At 39.3% G+C, this 21696-nt stretch overlaps 1 protein-coding gene across 2 annotated transcripts in view; it reads right to left on the reverse strand.

Annotated features, from left to right (window-relative positions):
- The window catches only part of LOC130284681 (uncharacterized), a 56698-nt gene that overhangs the window by 16602 nt on the left and 18400 nt on the right, over positions 1-21696 (reverse strand). For both annotated transcript variants that reach the window (XM_056535307.1, XM_056535306.1), the window contains exons 7-8: positions 18915-19013; positions 738-757 (exon numbers count right to left, since the gene is read on the reverse strand). In XM_056535307.1, the coding sequence (XP_056391282.1) occupies positions 738-757; positions 18915-19013 (119 nt within the window). The remainder of the gene's footprint in view (positions 1-737; positions 758-18914; positions 19014-21696) is intronic.

Genomic DNA, 21696 nt, shown 5'->3' on the forward strand with positions numbered 1-21696 from the left:
TGCGGTGTGGAAGATCACAGGGGTCCCCAGCGGCGGGACCCCTGCAATCAGGCATCTTATCCCCTATCCTTTGGATAGGGGATAAGATGTCTTAGCGCCGGAGTACCCCTTAAAGCAGCTGTATTCTACAAAGGAAATTGTTTTCTTTTTGAATTTATTTTTTGTCTTGACCACAGTGCTCTCTGCTGACACCTCTGTCTGTGTCAGGAACTGTCCAGAGCAGCATAGGTTTGCTATGAGGATTTTCTCCTGCTCTGGACAGTTCCTGATACGGGCATCAGGTGTCAGCAGAGAGCACTGTGGACAAGACAAAAAAGAAATTCAAAAATAAAAGAATTTCCTCTGTAGTATACAGCTGCTTAAAAGTACTGGAAGGATAAAGATTTTTTAATAGAAGTCATTTACAAATCTATATAGATACAATGGAGAGGCTCCTGTCTGTCTGACCGTCACTAAAGACCCGAGCAACCCAACAAACACCTATACCCAACGTGTATAAAAATAGGGACAATATGTTACATTTACTTTTAACATAATTTACAAATCTGTTTAACTTTCTAGCCCCAGTTGATTTAAAGGAAAATGTTTTCCATCGGAGTACCCCTTTAAGCATAGAATTGGCCCAAGCCCTGCACAACGCATTTCCCAGGTGATTGAATTTACAATTTATAAAAATGTGTCGGGAGGAGACAGAGAGCAGTAACAATACATAGATACTGGAGAGGATCATTCCTTACCAATCCGAACCACGACGTATCTAAAAGAAACAAATCAAAAACACACTGATTGGTCGGCTGATCCAGGAGAACAATGATACATATTATACGATGCCAAGGGTGTAACAAAAACAGCAAAAATACAAAACTGCTACAGAAATAATGTATGTTCTTAGAATCTGATGGAATAGTGTACTGACCCCCCCCCCCATATGATCTGATGGAATAGTGTACTGACCCCCCCCCCCCCATATGATCTGATGGAATAGTATGTACTGACCCCCCCATATGATCTGATGGAATAGTGTACTGACCCCCCCCCCCATATGATCTGATGGAATAGTGTACTGACCCCCCCCCCATATGATCTGATGGAATAATATACTGACCCCCCCATATGATCTGATGGAATAGTATACTGACCCCCCCCCCCCCCATATGATCTGATGGAATAGTGTACTGACCCCCCCCCCCCATATGATCTGATGGAATAATATACTGACCCCCCCATATGATCTGATGGAATAGTATACTGACCCCCCCCCATATGATCTGATGGAATAGTGTACTGACCCCCCCCCCCCCATATGATCTGATGGAATAGTATGTACTGACCCCCCCCCCCCATATGATCTGATGGAATAGTATGTACTGACCCCCCCATATGACCTGATGGAATAGTGTGTACTGACCCCCCCATATGATCTGATGGAATAGTGTGTACTGACCCCCCCCCCCCCATATGATCTGATGGAATAGTGTGTACTGACCCCCCAGGGTAGAGTGACCTCATCAGGATGGATCCTACACTATAGATATCAGGACAAGTAGGGGGCAGATGTTCCCTCCCGGTCCCGGCAGTGTGTTGCACGTTTTGTATCATTTCTTCTGGATGTACCGACCAATGTTTTGGTCAGGCACTCAAGGCCGTGCAAGGATTTTTGCCACCCTAGGCAATAGCTAACTTTGCTGCCCTCTTGACTCCCATTGGCCAAAATTTACCAAAATTGACATGCCCCATGCTGGCTGAACGGATGCTGGTTGTCTAACTTTCTTGTGGCAGGCGGAGCCCCCCCCCCCCAATCATGAGGGAGCTCTAGGCAGCTGCTTATTTAGCCTATAGGCAGAGCCGGCCCTGCATGCACTCCATCCACCCCCCGGGTGGTTTTAAGCAGGGAACAGCTGGATCGTACATGATTTGTAGGCTGAGTACTAACCCAGGAGAGGCGTAATCTATAGTGTAAGGTCCGTCCCGATGAGACCCCCTGACCCTGGGGGGATGGTACACGATATTTGATAAAGTAAAGGGTGGGCCGTTTATATGGATACACCTTAATAAAATGGGAATGGTTGGTGATAACTTCCTGTTTGTGGCACATTAGTATATGTGAGGGGGGAAACCTTTCGAGATGGGTGGAGACCATGGGCGGCCATTTTGAAGTCGGCCATTTTTAATCCAACTTTTGTTTTTTCAATAGGAAGAGGGTCGTGTGACACATCAAACTTATTGGGAATTTCACAAGAAAAACACTGATGTTCTTAGTTTTAACGTAACTTTGTTCTCTCATGAGTTATTTACAAGTTTCTGACCTCTTATAAAATGTGTTCAATGTGCTGCCCATTGTGTTGGATTGTCAATGCAACCCTCTTCTCTATATACTGCTATATACTACTATATACACCGCAGGAGAAATGCTAGCACAGGCTTCCAGTATCCGTATACACTGCTATATACTACTATATACACCGCAGGAGAAATGCCAGCACAGGCTTCCAGTATCCGTATACACTGCTATATACTACTATATACACCGCAGGAGAAATGCTAGCACAGGCTTCCAGTATCCGTATACACTGCTATATACTACCATAAACACCGCAGGAGAAATGCTAGCACAGGCTTCCAGTATCTGTATACACTGCTATATACTACCATATACACCGCAGGAGAAATGCTAGCACAGGCTTCCAGTATACACTGCTATATACTACTATATACACCGCAGGAGAAATGCTAGCACAGGCTTCCAGTATCTGTATACACTGCTATATACTACTATATACCCCGCAGGAGAAATGCTAGCACAGGCTTCCAGTATCCGGAGTTTCAGGTGCTGCACATCTCGTATCGCCACAACATAGACAATTGCCTTCAGATGACCCCAAAGATAAAAGTCTAAGGGGGTCAGATTAGGAGACCTTGGGGGCCATTCAACTGTCCCACGACGACCAATCCACTTTCCAGGAAACTGTTCATCTAGGAATGCTCGGACCTGACACCCAAAATGTGGTGGTCACCGTCTTGCTGGAAATACTCTGGGAACGTGCAGCTTCAGTGCATAAAGAGGGAAACACATCAAGTGGATTGGTCGTCATGGGCCAGATGAATGGCCCCCAAGGTCTCCTGATCTGACCCCTTTAGACTTTTATCTTTGGGGTCATCTGAAGGCAATTGTCTATGCTGTGAAGATACGAGATGTGCAGCACCTGACACTACGGATACGGGAAGCCTGTGCTAGCATTTCTCCTGCGGTGTATATAGTAGTATATAGTAGTGTATACAGATACTGGAAGCCTGTGCTAGCATTTCTCCTGCAGTGTATATAGTAGTATATAGCAGTGTATACAGATACTGGAAGCCTGTGCTAGCATTTCTCCTGCGGTGTATATAGTACTATATAGCAGTGTATACGGATACTGGAAGCCTGTGCTAGCATTTCTCCTGCGGTGTATATAGTAGTTATACTGGAGGCCTGTGCTGGCATTTCTCTTGCGGTGTACATAGTAGTATATAGCAGTGTATACGGATACTGGAAGCCTGTGCTCGCATTTCTCCTGCAGTGCATATAGTAGTATATAGCAGTGTATACGGATACTGGAAGCCTGTGCTAGCATTTCTCCTGCGGTGTATATAGTAGTATATAGCAGTGTAAACGGATACTGGAAGCCTGTGCTAGCATTTCTCCTGCGGTGTATATAGTAGTATATAGCATTGTATACGGATACTTGAAGCCTGTGCTAGCATTTCTCCTGCGGTGTATATAGTAGTATATAGCAGTGTATACGGATACTTGAAGCCTGTGCTAGCATATCTCCTGCGGTGTATATAGTAGTGTATTCGGATACTGGAAGCCTGTGCTAGCATTTCTCCTGTGGTGTATATAGTAGTATATAGCAGTGTATACAGGTACTGAAAGCCTGTGCTAGCATTTCTCCTGCGGTGTATATAGTAGTATATAGTAGTGTATACGGATACTGGAAGCTTGTGCTAGAATTTCTCCTGCGGTGTATATAGTAATATATAGCAGTGTATACAGATACTGGAAGCCTGTGCTAGCATTTCTCCTGCAGTGTATATAGTAGTACATAGCAGTGTATACAGATACTGGAAGCATGTGCTAGCATTTCTCCTGCGGTGTATATAGCAGTGTATACGGATACTGGAAGCCTGTGCTAGCATTTCTCCTGCGGTGTATATAGTAGTATATAGCAGTGTACACGGATACTGGAAGCCTGTGCTAGCATTTCTCCTGCAGTGTATATAGTAGTATATAGCAGTGTATACGGATACTGGAAGCCTGTGCTAGCATTTCTCCTGCGGTGTATATAGTAGTATTTAGCAGTGTATACGGATACCGGAAGCCTGTGCTAGCATATCTCCTGCGGTGTATATAGTAGTATATAGCAGTGTATACGGATACTGGAAGCCTGTGCTAGCATTTCTCCTGCGGTGTATATAGTAGTATATAGCAGTGTATACGGATACTGGAAGCCTGTGCTAGCATTTCTCCTGCGGTGTATATAGTAGTATATAGCAGTGTATACAGATACTGGAGGCCTGTGCTAGCATTTCTCCTGCTGTGTATATAGTAGTATATGGCAGTGTATACTGGAAGCCTGTGCTAGCATTTCTCCTGCGGTGTATATAGTAGTATATAGCAGTGTAAACGGATACTGGAAGCCTGTGCTAGCATTTCTCCTGCGGTGTATATAGTAGTATATAGCAGTGTATACGGATACTGGAAGCCTGTGCTAGCATTTCTCCTGCGGTGTATATAGTAATATATAGCAGTGTATACTGGAAGCCTGTGCTAGCATTTCTCCTGCGGTGTATATAGTAGTATATAGCAGTGTATACGGATGCTTGAAGCCTGTGCTAGCATTTCTCCTGCGGTGTATATAGTAGTATATAGCAGTGTATACAGATACTGGAAGCCTGTGCTAGCATTTCTCCTGCGGTGTATATAGTAGTATATAGCAGTGTATACAGATACTGGAAGCCTGTGCTAGCATTTCTCCTGTGGTGTATATAGTAGTATATAGCAGTGTACACGGATACTGGAAGCCTGTGCTAGCATTTCTCCTGCGGTGTATATAGTAGTATATAGCAGTGTATACGGATCCTGGAAGCCTGTGCTAGCATTTCTCCTGCGGTGTATATAGTAGTATATAGCAGTGTATACGGATACTGGAAGCCTGTGCTAGCATTTCTCCTGCATTGTATATAGTAGTATATAGCAGTGTATACGGATACTTGAAGCCTGTGCTAGCATTTCTCCTGTGGTGTATATAGTAGTATATAGCAATGTATACGGATACTGGAAGCCTGTGCTAGCATTTCTCCTGCGTTGTATATAGTAGTATATAGCAGTGTATACGGATACCGGAAGCCTGTGCTAGCATTTCTCCTGCGGTGTATATAGTAATATATAGCAGTGTATACGGATACTGGAAGCCTGTGCTAGCATTTCTCCTGCGGTGTATATAATAGTATATAGCAGTGTATACGGATACTGGAAGCCTGTGCTAGCATTTCTCCTGCGGTGTATATAGTAGTATATAGCAGTGTATATGGATGCTGGAAGCCTGTGCTAGCATTTCTCCTGCGGTGTATATAGTAGTATATAGCAGTGTATACAGATACTGGAAGCCTGTGCTAGCATTTCTCCTGCGGTGTATATAGTAGTATATAGCAGTGTATACAGATACTGGAAGCCTGTGCAAGCATTTCTCCTGTGGTGTATATAGTAGTATATAGCAGTGTACACGGATACTGGAAGCCTGTGCTAGCATTTCTCCTGCGGTGTATATAGTAGTATATAGCAGTGTATACGGATACTGGAAGCCTGTGCAGCATTTCTCCTGCGATGTATATAGTAGTATATAGCAGTGTATACGGATTCTGGAAGCCTGTGCTAGCATTTCTCCTGCGTTGTATATAGTAGTATATAGCAGTGTATACGGATACTGGAAGCCTGTGCTAGCATTTCTCCTGCGTTGTATATAGTGTATATAGCAGTGTATACAGATACTGGAAGCCTGTGCAGCATTTCTCCTGCGATGTATATAGTAGTATATAGCAGTGTATACGGATTCTGGAAGCCTGTGCTAGCATTTCTCCTGCGTTGTATATAGTAGTATATAGCAGTGTATACGGATACTGGAAGCCTGTGCTAGCATTTCTCCTGCGTTGTATATAGTAGTATATAGCAGTGTATACGGATACTGGAAGCCTGTGCTAGCATTTCTCCTGCAGTGTATATAGTAGTATATAGCAGTGTATACGGATACCTGAAGCCTGTACTAGCATTTCTCCTGCGGTGTATATAGTAGTATATAGCAGTGTATACGGATACTGGAAGCCTGTGCTAGCATTTCTCCTGCGGTGTATATAGTAGTATATAGCAGTATATAGAGAAGAGGGTTGCATTGACAATCCAACACAATGGGCAGCACATTGAACACATTTTATAAGTCAGAAACTTGTAAATAACTCATGAAAGAATAAAGTTACGGTAAAACCAAGAATATCATTGTTTTTCTTGTGAAATTCCCAATAAGTTTGATGTGTCACATGACCCTCTTCCTATTGAAAAAACAAAAGTTGGATTAAAAATGGCCGACTTCAAAATGGCCGCCATGGTCACCACCCCTCACATATACTAATGTGCCACAAACAGGAAGTTATCAACAACCATTCCCATGTTATTAAGGTGTATCCATAGAAATGGCGCACTGTATAGAGTATATAGGGTGTATATAAGGTGTATCCATAGAAATGGCGCACTGTATAGAGTATATAGGGTGTATATAAGGTGTATCCATAGAAATGGCGCAATGTATAGAGTATATAGGGTGTATATAAGGTGTATCCATAGAAATGGTGCACTGTATAGAGTATATAGGGTGTATATAAGGTGTATCCATAGAAATGGCGCACTGTATAGAGTATATAGGGTGTATATAAGGTGTATCCATAGAAATGGCGCACTGTATAGAGTATATAGGGTTTATATAAGGTGTATCCATAGAAATGGCGCACTGTATAGAGTATATAGGGTGTATATAAGGTGTATCCATAGAAATGGCACACTGTATAGAGTATATAGGGTGTATATAAGGTGTATCCATAGAAATGGTGCACTGTATAGAGTATATAGGGTGTATATAAGGTGTATCCATAGAAATGGCGCACTGTATAGAGTATATAGGGTGTATATAACGTGTATCCATAGAAATGGCGCACCCTGTATAGAGTATATAGGGTGTATATAAGGTGTATCCATAGAAATGGCGCACTGTATAGAGTATATAGGGTGTATATAAGGTGTATCCATAAAAATGGCGCACTGTATAGAATATATAGGGTGTATATAAGGTGTATCCATAGAAATGTTGCACTGTATAGAGTATATAGGGTGTATATAAGGTGTATCCATAGAAATGGTGCACTGTATAGAGTATATAGGGTGTATATAAGGTGTATCCATAGAAATGGCGCACTGTATAGAGTATATAGGGTTTATATAAGGTGTATCCATAGAAATGGCGCACCCTGTATAGAGTATATAGGGTGTATATAACGTGTATCCATAGAAATGGCGCACCCTGTATAGAGTATATAGGGTGTATATAAGGTGTATCCATAGAAATGGCGCACTGTATAGAGTATATAGGGTGTATATAAGGTGTATCCATAAAAATGGCGCACTGTATAGAATATATAGGGTGTATATAAGGTGTATCCATAGAAATGTTGCACTGTATAGAGTATATAGGGTGTATATAAGGTGTATCCATAGAAATGGCGCACTGTATAGAGTATATAGGTTGTATATAAGGTGTATCCATAGAAATGGCGCACTGTATAGAGTATATAGGGTGTATATAAGGTGTATCCATAGAAATGGCGCACTGTATAGAGTATATAGGGTGTATATAAGGTGTATCCATAGAAATGGCGCAATGTATAGAGTATATAGGGTGTATATAAGGTGTATCCATAGAAATGGTGCACTGTATAGAGTATATAGGGTGTATATAAGGTGTATCCATAGAAATGGCGCACTGTATAGAGTATATAGGGTTTATATAAGGTGTATCCATAGAAATGGCGCACCCTGTATAGAGTATATAGGGTGTATATAAGGTGTATCCATAGAAATGGTGCACTGTATAGAGTATATAGGGTGTATATAAGGTGTATCCATAGAAATGGCGCACTGTATAGAGTATATAGGGTGTATATAAGGTGTATCCATAGAAATGGTGCACTGTATAGAGTATATAGGGTGTATATAAGGTGTATCCATAGAAATGGCGCACTGTATAGAGTATATAGGGTGTATATAAGGTGTATCCATAGAAATGGTGCACTGTATAGAGTATATAGGGTGTATATAAGGTGTATCCATAGAAATGGTGCACTGTATAGAGTATATAGGGTGTATATAAGGTGTATCCATAGAAATGGCGCACTGTATAGAGTATATAGGGTGTATATAAGGTGTATCCATAGAAATGGTGCACTGTATAGAGTATATAGGGTGTATATAAGGTGTATCCATAGAAATGGCGCACTGTATAGAGTATATAGGGTGTATATAAGGTGTATCCATAGAAATGTTGCACTGTATAGAGTATATAGGGTGTATGTAAGGTGTATCCATAGAAATGGCGCACTGTATAGAGTATATAGGGTGTATATAAGGTGTATCCATAGAAATGGCGCACTGTATAGAGTATATAGGGTGTATATAAGGTGTATCCATAGAAATGGCGCTGCCTGTATAGAGTATATAGGGTTTATATAAGGTGTATCCATAGAAATGGCGCACTGTATAGAGTATATAGGGTGTATATAAGGTGTATCCATAGAAATGGCGCACTGTATAGAGTATATAGGGTGTATATAAGGTGTATCCATAGAAATGGCGCACTGTATAAAGTATATAGGGTGTATATAAGGTGTATCCATAGAAATTGCGCACTGTATAGAGTATATAGGGTGTATATAAGGTGTATCTATAGAAATGGCGCACTGTATAGAGTATATAAGGTGTATATAAGGTGTATCCATAGAAATGGCGCACAATGTATAGAGTATATAGGGTGTATATAAGGTGTATCCATAGAAATGGCGCACTGTATAGAGTATATAGGGTGTATATAAGGTGTATCCATAGAAATGGCGCACTGTATAGAGTATATAGGGTGTATATAAGGTGTATCCATAGAAATGGCGCACTGTATAGAGTATATAGGGTGTATATAAGGTGTATCCATAGAAATGGTGCACTGTATAGAGTATATAGGGTGTATATAAGGTGTATCCATAGAAATGGCACACTGTATAGAGTATATAGGGTGTATATAAGGTGTATCCATAGAAATGGCGCACTGTATATAGTATATAGGGTGTATATAAGGTGTATCCATAGAAATGGCGCACTGTATAGAGTATATAGGGTGTATATAAGGTGTATCCATAGAAATGGCGCACTGTATAGAGTATATAGGATGTATTTAGGTGTATCCATAGAAATGGCACACTGTATAGAGTATATAGGGTGTATATGAGGTGTATCCATAGAAATGGCGCACTGTATAGAGTATATAGGGTGTATATAAGGTGTATCCATAGAAATGGCGCACCCTGTATAGAGTATATATGGTGTATATAATGTGTATCCATAGAAATGGCGCACTGTATTGAGTATATAGGGTGTATATAAGGTGTATCCATAGAAATGGCGCACTGTATAGAGTATATAGGGTGTATATAAGGTGTATCCATAGAAATTGCGCACTGTATAGAGTATATAGAGTGTATATAAGGTGTATCCATAGAAATGGCGCAACCTGTATAGAGTATATAGGGTGTATATAAGGTGTATCCATAGAAATGGCGCACTGTATAGAGTATATAGGGTGTATATAAGGTGTATCCATAGAAATGGCGCACTGTATATAGTATATAGGGTGTATATAAGGTGTATCCATAGAAATGGCGCACTGTATAGAGTATATAGGGTCTATATAAGGTATATCCATAGAAATGGCGCACTGTATAGAGTATATAGGGTGTATATAAGGTTTATCCATAGAAATGGTGCACTGTATAGAGTATATAGGGTGTATATAAGGTGTATCCATAAAAATGGCGCACTGTATAGAGTATATAGGGTGTATATAAGGTGTATCCATAGAAATGGCGCACCCTGTATAGAGCATATAGGGTGTATATAAGCTGTATCCATAGAAATGGCGCACTGCATAGAGTATATAGGGTGTATATAAGGTGTATCCATAGAAATAGCACACTGTATAGAGTATATAGGGTGTATATAAGGTGTATCCATAGAAATGGCGCACTGTATAGAGTATATAGGGTGTATATAAGGTGTATCCATAGAAATTGCGCACTGTATAGAGTATATAGGGTGTATATAAGGTGTATCCATAGAAATGGCGCACCCTGTATAGAGTATATAGGGTGTATATAAGGTGTATCCATAGAAATGGCGCACTGTATAGAGTATATAGGGTGTATATAAGGTGTATCCATAGAAATGGCGCACTGTATAGAGTATATAGGGTGTATATAAGGTGTATCCATAGAAATGGCGCACTGTATAGAGTATATAGGGTGTATATAAGGTGTATCCATAGAAATGGCGCACTGTATAGAGTATATAGGGTGTATATAAGGTGTATCCATAGAAATGGCGCACCCTGTATAGAGTATATAGGGTGTATATAAGGTGTATCCATAGAAATGGCGCACTGTATAGAGTATATAGGGTGTATATAAGGTGTATCCATAGAAATGGTGCACTGTATAGAGTATATAGGGTGTATATAAGGTGTATCCATAGAAATGGCGCACTGTATAGAGTATATAGGGTGTATATAAGGTGTATACATAGAAATGGCGCACTGTATTGAGTATATAGGGTGTATATAAGGTGTATCAATAGAAATGTTGCACTGTATAGAGTATATAGGGTGTATGTAAGGTGTATCCATAGAAATGGCGCACTGTATAGAGTATATAGGGTGTATATAAGGTGTATCCATAGAAATGGCGCACTGTATAGAGTATATAGGGTGTATATAAGGTGTATCCATAGAAATGGCGCACTGTATAGAGTATATAGGGTGTATATAAGGTGTATACATAGAAATGGCGCACTGTATAGAGTATATATGGTGTATATAAGGTGTATCCATAGAAATGGCGCACTGTATAGAGTATATAGGGTGTATATAAGGTGTATACATTGAAATGGCGCACTGTATAGAGTATATAGGGTGTATCTAAGATGTATCCATAGAAATGGCACACTGTATAGAGTATATAGGGTGTATATAAGGTGTATCCATAAAAATGGCGCTCTGTATAGAATATATAGGGTGTATATAAGATGTATCCATAGAAATGGCGCACTGTATAGAGTATATAGGGTGTATATAAGGTGTATCCATAAAAATGGCGCACTGTATAGAGTATATAGGGTGTATATAAGATGTATCCATAGAAATGGTGCACTGTATAGAGTATATAGGGTGTATATAAGGTGTATCCATAGAAATGGCGCAATGTATAGAGTATATAGGGTGTATATAAGGTGTATCCATAGAAATGGCGCACTGTATAGAGTATATAGGGTGTATATAAGATGTATCCATAGAAATGGCGCACTGTACAGAGTATATAGGGTGTATATAAGGTGTATCCATAGAAATGGCGCACTGTATAGAGTATATAGGGTGTATATAAGGTGTATCCATACAAATGGCGCACTGTATAGAGTATATAGGGTGTATATAAGGTGTATTCATAGAAATGGCGCATTGTATATAGTATATAGGGTGTATATAAGGTGTATCCATAGAAATGGCGCACCCTGTATAGAGTATATAGGGTGTATATAAGGTGTATACATAGAAATGGCGCACTGTATAGAGTATATAGGATATATAAGGTGTATACATAGAAATGGCGCACTGTATAGAGTATATAGGGTGTATATAAGGTGTATCCATAGAAATGGCGCACTGTATAGAGTATATAGGGTGTATATAAGATGTATCCATAGAAATGGCACACTGTATAGAGTATATAGGGTGTATATAAGGTGTATCCATAAAAATTGCGCACTGTATAGAGTATATAGGGTGTATATAAGATGTATCCATAGAAATGGCGCACTGTATAGAGTATATAGGGTGTATATAAGGTGTATCCATAAAAATGGCGCACTGTATAGAGTATATAGGGTGTATATAAGATGTATCCATAGAAATGGCGCACTGTATAGAGTATATAGGGTGTATATAAGGTGTATCCATAAAAATGGCGCACTGTATAGAGTATATAGGGTGTATATAAGATGTATCCATAGAAATGGTGCACTGTATAGAGTATATAGGGTGTATATAAGGTGTATCCATAGAAATGTTGCACTGTATAGAGTATATAGGGTGTATATAAGGTGTATCCATAGAAATGGCGCACTGTATAGAGTATATAGGGTATATATAAGGTGTATCCATAAAAATGGCGCACTGTACAGAGTATATAGGGTGTATATAAGGTGTATCCATAGAAATGGCGCACTGTATAGAGTATATAGGGTGTATATAAGGTGTATCCATAAAAATGGCGCACTGTATAGAGTATATAGGGTGTATTTAAGGTGTATTCATAGAAATGGCGCATTGTATAGAGTATATAGGGTGTATATAAGGTGTATCCATAGAAATGGCGCACCCTGTATAGAGTATATAGGGTGTATATAAGGTGTATACATAGAAATGGCGCACTGTATAGAGTATATAGGATACATAAGGTGTATACATAGAAATGGCGCACTGTATAGAGTATATAGGGTGTATATAAGGTGTATCCATAGAAATGGTGCACTGTATAGAGTATATAGGGTGTATATCATGTGTATCCATAGAAATGGCGCACTGTATAGAGTATATAGGATATATAAGGTGTATACATAGAAATGGCGCACTGTATAGAGTATATAGGGTGTATATAAGATGTATCCATAGAAATGGCGCACTGTATAGAGTCTATAGGGTGTATATAAGGTGTATCCATAGAAATGGCGCACTGTATAGAGTATATAGCGTGTATATAAGGTGTATCCATAGAAATGGTGCACTGTATAGAGTATATAGGTTGTATATAAGGTGTATACATAGAAATGGCGCACTGTATAGAGTATATAGGGTGTATATAAGGTGTATCCATAGAAATGGCGCACTGTATAGAGTATATAGGGTGTATATAAGGTGTATCCATAGAAATGGCGCACTGTATAGAGTATATAGGGTGTATATAAGGTGTATCCATAGAAATGGCGCACTGTATAGAGTATATAGGGTGTATATAAGGTGTATCCATAGAAATGGCGCACTGTATAGAGTATATAGGGTGTATATAAGGTGTATCCATAGAAATGGCGCACTGTATAAAGTATATAGGGTGTATATAAGATGTATCCATAGAAATGGCGCACTGTATAAAGTATATAGGGTGTATATAAGGTGTATCCATAGAAATGGCGCACTGTATAGAGTATATAGGGTGTATATAAGGTGTATCCATAGAAATGGCGCACTGTATAGAGTATATAGGGTGTATATAAGGTGTATCCATAGAAATGGCGCACTGTATAGAGTATATAGGGTGTATATAAGGTGTATCCATAGAAATGGCGCACTGTATAAAGTATATAGGGTGTATATAAGATGTATCCATAGAAATGGCGCACTGTATAAAGTATATAGGGTGTATATAAGGTGTATCCATAGAAATGGCGCACTGTATAGAGTATATAGGGTGTATATAAGGTGTATCCATAGAAATGGCGCACTGTATAGAGTATATAGGGTGTATATAAGGTGTATCCATAGAAATGGCGCACTGTATAGAGTATATAGGGTGTATATAAGGTGTATTCATAGAAATGGCGCATTGTATAGAGTATATAGGGTGTATATAAGGTGTATCCATAGAAATGGCGCACTGTATAGAGTATATAGGGTGTATATAAGGTGTATACATAGAAATGGCGCACTGTATAGAGTATATAGGATATATAAGGTGTATACATAGAAATGGCGCACTGTATAGAGTATATAGGGTGTATATAAGGTGTATCCATAGAAATGGCGCACTGTATAGAGTATATAGGGTGTATATAAGATGTATCCATAGAAATGGCACACTGTATAGAGTATATAGGGTGTATATAAGGTGTATCCATAAAAATTGCGCACTGTATAGAGTATATAGGGTGTATATAAGATGTATCCATAGAAATGGCGCACTGTATAGAGTATATAGGGTGTATATAAGGTGTATCCATAAAAATGGCGCACTGTATAGAGTATATAGGGTGTATATAAGATGTATCCATAGAAATGGCGCACTGTATAGAGTATATAGGGTGTATATAAGGTGTATCCATAAAAATGGCGCACTGTATAGAGTATATAGGGTGTATATAAGATGTATCCATAGAAATGGTGCACTGTATAGAGTATATAGGGTGTATATAAGGTGTATCCATAGAAATGTTGCACTGTATAGAGTATATAGGGTGTATATAAGGTGTATCCATAGAAATGGCGCACTGTATAGAGTATATAGGGTATATATAAGGTGTATCCATAGAAATGGCGCACTGTACAGAGTATATAGGGTGTATATAAGGTGTATCCATAGAAATGGCGCACTGTATAGAGTATATAGGGTGTATATAAGGTGTATCCATAAAAATGGCGCACTGTATAGAGTATATAGGGTGTATTTAAGGTGTATTCATAGAAATGGCGCATTGTATAGAGTATATAGGGTGTATATAAGGTGTATCCATAGAAATGGCGCACCCTGTATAGAGTATATAGGGTGTATATAAGGTGTATACATAGAAATGGCGCACTGTATAGAGTATATAGGATACATAAGGTGTATACATAGAAATGGCGCACTGTATAGAGTATATAGGGTGTATATAAGGTGTATCCATAGAAATGGTGCACTGTATAGAGTATATAGGGTGTATATCATGTGTATCCATAGAAATGGCGCACTGTATAGAGTATATAGGATATATAAGGTGTATACATAGAAATGGCGCACTGTATAGAGTATATAGGGTGTATATAAGATGTATCCATAGAAATGGCGCACTGTATAGAGTCTATAGGGTGTATATAAGGTGTATCCATAGAAATGGCGCACTGTATAGAGTATATAGCGTGTATATAAGGTGTATCCATAGAAATGGTGCACTGTATAGAGTATATAGGTTGTATATAAGGTGTATACATAGAAATGGCGCACTGTATAGAGTATATAGGGTGTATATAAGGTGTATCCATAGAAATGGCGCACTGTATAGAGTATATAGGGTGTATATAAGGTGTATCCATAGAAATGGCGCACTGTATAGAGTATATAGGGTGTATATAAGGTGTATCCATAGAAATGGCGCACTGTATAGAGTATATAGGGTGTATATAAGGTGTATCCATAGAAATGGCGCACTGTATAGAGTATATAGGGTGTATATAAGGTGTATCCATAGAAATGGCGCACTGTATAAAGTATATAGGGTGTATATAAGATGTATCCATAGAAATGGCGCACTGTATAAAGTATATAGGGTGTATATAAGGTGTATCCATAGAAATGGCGCACTGTATAGAGTATATAGGGTGTATATAAGGTGTATCCATAGAAATGGCGCACTGTATAGAGTATATAGGGTGTATATAAGGTGTATCCATAGAAATGGCGCACTGTATAGAGTATATAGGGTGTATATAAGGTGTATCCATAGAAATGGCGCACTGTATAAAGTATATAGGGTGTATATAAGATGTATCCATAGAAATGGCGCACTGTATAAAGTATATAGGGTGTATATAAGGTGTATCCATAGAAATGGCGCACTGTATAGAGTATATAGGGTGTATATAAGGTGTATCCATAGAAATGGCGCACTGTATAGAGTATATAGGGTGTATATAAGGTGTATCCATAGAAATGGCGCACTGTATAGAGTATATAGGGTGTATATAAGGTGTATTCATAGAAATGGCGCATTGTATAGAGTATATAGGGTGTATATAAGGTGTATCCATAGAAATGGCGCACTGTATAGAGTATATAGGGTGTATATAAGGTGTATACATAGAAATGGCGCACTGTATAGAGTATATAGGATATATAAGGTGTATACATAGAAATGGCGCACTGTATAGAGTATATAGGGTGTATATAAGGTGTATCCATAGAAATGGCGCACTGTATAGAGTATATAGGGTGTATATCATGTGTATCCATAGAAATGGCGCACTGTATAGAGTATATAGGGTGTATATAAGGTGTATACATAGAAATGGCGCACTGTATAGAGTATATAGGGTGTATATAAGGTGTATCCATAGAAATGGCGCACTGTATAGAGTATATAGGGTGTATATAAGGTGTATCCATAGAAATGGCGCACTGTATAGAGTATATAAGGTGTATATATGGTGTATACATAGAAATGGCGCACTGTGTAGAGTCTATAGGGTGTATATAAGGTGTATCCATAGAAATGGCGCACTGTATAGAGTATATAGGGTGTATATAAGGTGTATCCATAGAAATGGCGCACTGTATAGAGTATATAGGGTGTATATAAGGTGTATCTATAGAAATGGCGCACTGTATAGAGTATATATGGTGTATATAAGGTGTATCCATAGAAATGGTGCACTGTATAGAGTATATAGGGTGTATATAAGGTGTATCCATAGAAATGGCGCACTGTATAGAGTATATAGGGTGTATATAAGGTGTATCCATAGAAATGGCGCACTCTGTATAGAGTATATAGGGTGTATATAAGGTGTATCCATAGAAATGGCGCACTGTATAGAGTATATAGGTTGTATATAAGGTGTATCCATAGAAATGGCGCACTGTATAGAGTATATAGGGTGTATATAAGGTGTATCCATAGAAATGGCGCACTGTATATAGTATATAGGGTGTATATAAGGTGTATCCATAGAAATGGCGCCCTGTATAGAGTATATAGGGTGTATATAAGGTGTATCCATAGAAATGGCGCACTGTATAAAGTATATAGGGTGTATATAAGATGTATCCATAGAAATGGCGCACTGTATAAAGTATATAGGGTGTATATAAGGTGTATCCATAGAAATGGCGCACTGTATAGAGTATATAGGGTGTATATAAGGTGTATCCATAGAAATGGCGCACTGTATAGAGTATATAGGGTGTATATAAGGTGTATCCATAGAAATGGCGCACTGTATAGAGTATATAGGGTGTATATAAGGTGTATCCATAGAAATGGCGCACTGTATAAAGTATATAGGGTGTATATAAGATGTATCCATAGAAATGGCGCACTGTATAAAGTATATAGGGTGTATATAAGGTGTATCCATAGAAATGGCGCACTGTATAGAGTATATAGGGTGTATATAAGGTGTATCCATAGAAATGGCGCACTGTATAGAGTATATAGGGTGTATATAAGGTGTATCCATAGAAATGGCGCACTGTATAGAGTATATAGGGTGTATATAAGGTGTATTCATAGAAATGGCGCATTGTATAGAGTATATAGGGTGTATATAAGGTGTATCCATAGAAATGGCGCATTGTATAGAGTATATAGGGTGTATATAAGGTGTATCCATAGAAATGGCGCACTGTATAGAGTATATAGGGTGTATATCATGTGTATCCATAGAAATGGCGCACTGTATAGAGTATATAGGGTGTATATAAGGTGTATACATAGAAATGGCGCACTGTATAGAGTATATAGGGTGTATATAAGGTGTATCCATAGAAATGGCGCACTGTATAGAGTATATAGGGTGTATATAAGGTGTATCCATAGAAATGGCGCACTGTATAGAGTATATAAGGTGTATATATGGTGTATACATAGAAATGGCGCACTGTATAGAGTCTATAGGGTGTATATAAGGTGTATCCATAGAAATGGCGCACTGTATAGAGTATATAGGGTGTATATAAGGTGTATCCATAGAAATGGCGCACTGTATAGAGTATATAGGGTGTATATAAGGTGTATCTATAGAAATGGCGCACTGTATAGAGTATATATGGTGTATATAAGGTGTATCCATAGAAATGGTGCACTGTATAGAGTATATAGGGTGTATATAAGGTGTATCCATAGAAATGGCGCACTGTATAGAGTATATAGGGTGTATATAAGGTGTATCCATAGAAATGGCGCACTGTATAGAGTATATAGGGTGTATATAAGGTGTATCCATAGAAATGGCGCACTCTGTATAGAGTATATAGGGTGTATATAAGGTGTATCCATAGAAATGGCGCACTGTATAGAGTATATAGGGTGTATATAAGGTGTATCCATAGAAATGGCGCACTGTATAGAGTATATAGGGTGTATATAAGGTGTATCCATAGAAATGGCGCACTGTATATAGTATATAGGGTGTATATAAGGTGTATCCATAGAAATGGCGCCCTGTATAGAGTATATAGGGTGTATATAAGGTGTATCCATAGAAATGGCGCACTGTATAGAGTATATAGGGTGTATATAAGGTGTATCCATAGAAATGGCGCACTGTATAGAGTATATAGGGTGTATATAAGGTGTATCCATAGAAATGGCGCACTGTATATAGTATATAGGTTGTATATAAGGTGTATCCATATAAACGGCCCCCCCTGTAGTATATATATATATATATATATATATATGATCATTTGCAGAGTGCTGCTGTTACTGTTTGGATGAGATGGATGATGTTATGTGTAATGTAGACTGGGATCTCCCAGGAACCCATAGACATTACTTGTGAGCAGATCCCGGATGGTGTTGAGTTTTCCTTCAGTCGAGGGTCTTCCCGTCTCTTGGTCTCCATCTCCTGCATTATCTTCATCCTTAATGTTTTCTGAAACAAAGAAGAAAAAGAGCAGGAATGTATTATGTTAAAGGGGTACTCAGGTGGAAAACTTTTTTTTTTTTTCAACTGGTGCCAGAAAGTTAAGCAGATTTGTAAATTACTTCTATTTATAAAATCTTAATCCTTCCCGTACTTATTAGCTGCTGAATACTACAGAGGAAATTATTTTCTTTTTGGAACACAGAGCTCTCTGCTGACATCACGACCACAGTGCTCTCTGCTGACATCACAAGCACAGCGCTCTCTGCTGACATCTCTGTCCATTTTAGGAACTGTCCAGTAGTAGGAGAAAAATCCCCATTGAAAACATATGCTGCTCTGGACAGTTCCTAAAATGGACAGCAGAGGTCAGCAGAGAGCACTGTGGTCGTGATGTCAGCAGAGAGCTCTGTGTTCCAAAAAGAAAAGAATTTCCTCTGTAGTATTCAGCAGCTAACAAGTACTGGAAGGATTAAGATTTTTAAATAGAAGTCATTTACAAATCTGTTTAACTTTCTGGCATCAGATGATGAAAAAAAATAAAATAATAATAATAATAATAATAATTACACCGGAGTACCCCTTTAAAGGCGTACTCCACTACTCCTTGCAGCACCAGAATTTCCGTTCCTAATTGTTGGGTGCGGGCTGCAGTGGCATCACGCCACGTCCCCTCCATTTATGTCTATGAGAGGGAGCGTGGCAAACGCCACGCCCCCTCCCATAGACATGAAAGGAGGGGGCGTGGCATAACATCACGGCCACCACCGCCTGCAGCCAGCGATTAGAAAAGGAAATTCTGTACTGGTGCTGCAGGGAGCAGCGGAGTACCCCTTTAAGAAGTTTGTCTATATATATATATATATATATATATATATATATATATATATATATATATATATATATATAAATAGAACATTGTGGGCATTAAACTCCTCACTCCTGAGAAAGTTGTCATTCCGGCAACGGAACGTGTGAGTGTTTAGTGCGGGAACCTAATCGCGTCATCTGTTCTTCCCCCTGTATTCTGCCCCGTCTCTCAGAATCTCCGTTATCGGGTACTGTTTGATCCTTGTTACTGGTGTACATTAAAGGGGTACTCCGGTGGAAAACATTTTTTTTTAGGTCTTTATAAGTCAACTGTTGCCAGAAAAAATAAACAGATTTGTAAATTACTTCAATTAAAAAATCTTTACCCTTCCAGTACTTATTAGCAGCTGCATGCTACAGAGGAAACTTATTTTTCTTTTTGAATTTCTTTTTTGTCTTGTCCACAGTGCTCTCTGCTGACACCTGATGTCCGTATCAGGAACTGTCCAGAGCAGGAGAAAATCCCCATTGCAAACCTATGCTGCTCTGGACAGTTCCTGATACGGACAGAGGTGTCAGCAGAGAGAACTGTGGACAAGACAAAAAATAAATAAAAATAAAAAAACAGAATTTTCTCTGTAGCATACAGCTGCTAAAAAGTACTGGAAGGGTAAAGATTTTTTTTATAAAAATAATTTCCAAATCTGTTTAACTTTCTGGCACCAGTTGACTTATAAAGACCAAAAAAAATAAAAAATAAAATATATATATATATATATATATATATATATATATATATATACATATATGTTTTCCACCGGTTTACCCCTTTAATATTACTTATTGAGAAGGTTATTTTAGAGACTGGTAATGATTTATATTTTTTGTATATCCTGTGTATAAGCACATCAGTATATATTGCTTTATTGCGGTTACCGCTGTAGCTGTTTTGTAATTGTTCATTTATTTGTATCTAGAGGTGGGGGCCCACTCGAGGCTTCTCCTTTCAGCCCCCTCCCAGTTGTAGGGTTTCCCAACCAGTGTTTGGGCTTTTTAATTTTTTCAAACGCTAGTCCTGGATATTTTGTATCTATTTGTACAGTAATGATATTGTTACATTATGTTTGTTATTGGGCGTGCTGTTTGTATCTGAGGTGTAGCTTTCTCTTTTACTCGTATACAGAGGTCCCTCAGCATACGAGGGTAATCCGCTCCAAATGGACCATCGTTTGTTGAAACCATCGCATGTTGGGGGATCCGTTTAATGTAACGTATAGGACAGTGGTCTACAACCTGCGGACCTCCAGATGTTGCAAAACTACTACACCCAGCAGGCCGTAGGCTGTCCGGGCATGCTGGGTGTTGTAGTTTTGCAACATCTGGAGGTCCGCAGGTTGTAGACCACTGTTAGAGGAAGTTGTACTCACCTGTCCCCGCCGCTCTGGACCGTCACCGCTGCCCGGGATGTCGCCGTCCATCACTGTCGCCGCGTCCCCGAGGTGTCCCCGACGCTCCGGCAAGGCCTCTGCTTCCCCAGCATCTTCGCTCTCCGTCGCCGTCATCACGTCGCTACACACGCCGCTCCTATTGGATGACGGGACGGCGTGCGCAGCGACGTGATGACGACGATGGAGAGTGCCGACGATGCAGGGGATCCCGAAGAGGACGCTCCGGAGCCCCGAGGACAGGTAAGTGATTGTCAGCGGAGCTCACGGGGCACCGTAAACGGCTATCCGGCGGTAGCTGAAGCAGTCTGCGCTGCCGGATAGCCGTTTATGCGATGGCCCCGACATACAAAAGCATCGTATGTTGATGCTGCCTTCACAATGTGATGGCCTCTGAGAGTGATCGTATGGTGAAATGATCGTATGTCGGGGCCATC

The sequence above is a fragment of the Hyla sarda genome, chromosome 8 (assembly GCF_029499605.1).
Source record: "Hyla sarda isolate aHylSar1 chromosome 8, aHylSar1.hap1, whole genome shotgun sequence".
NCBI lineage: Eukaryota > Metazoa > Chordata > Amphibia > Anura > Hylidae > Hyla > Hyla sarda.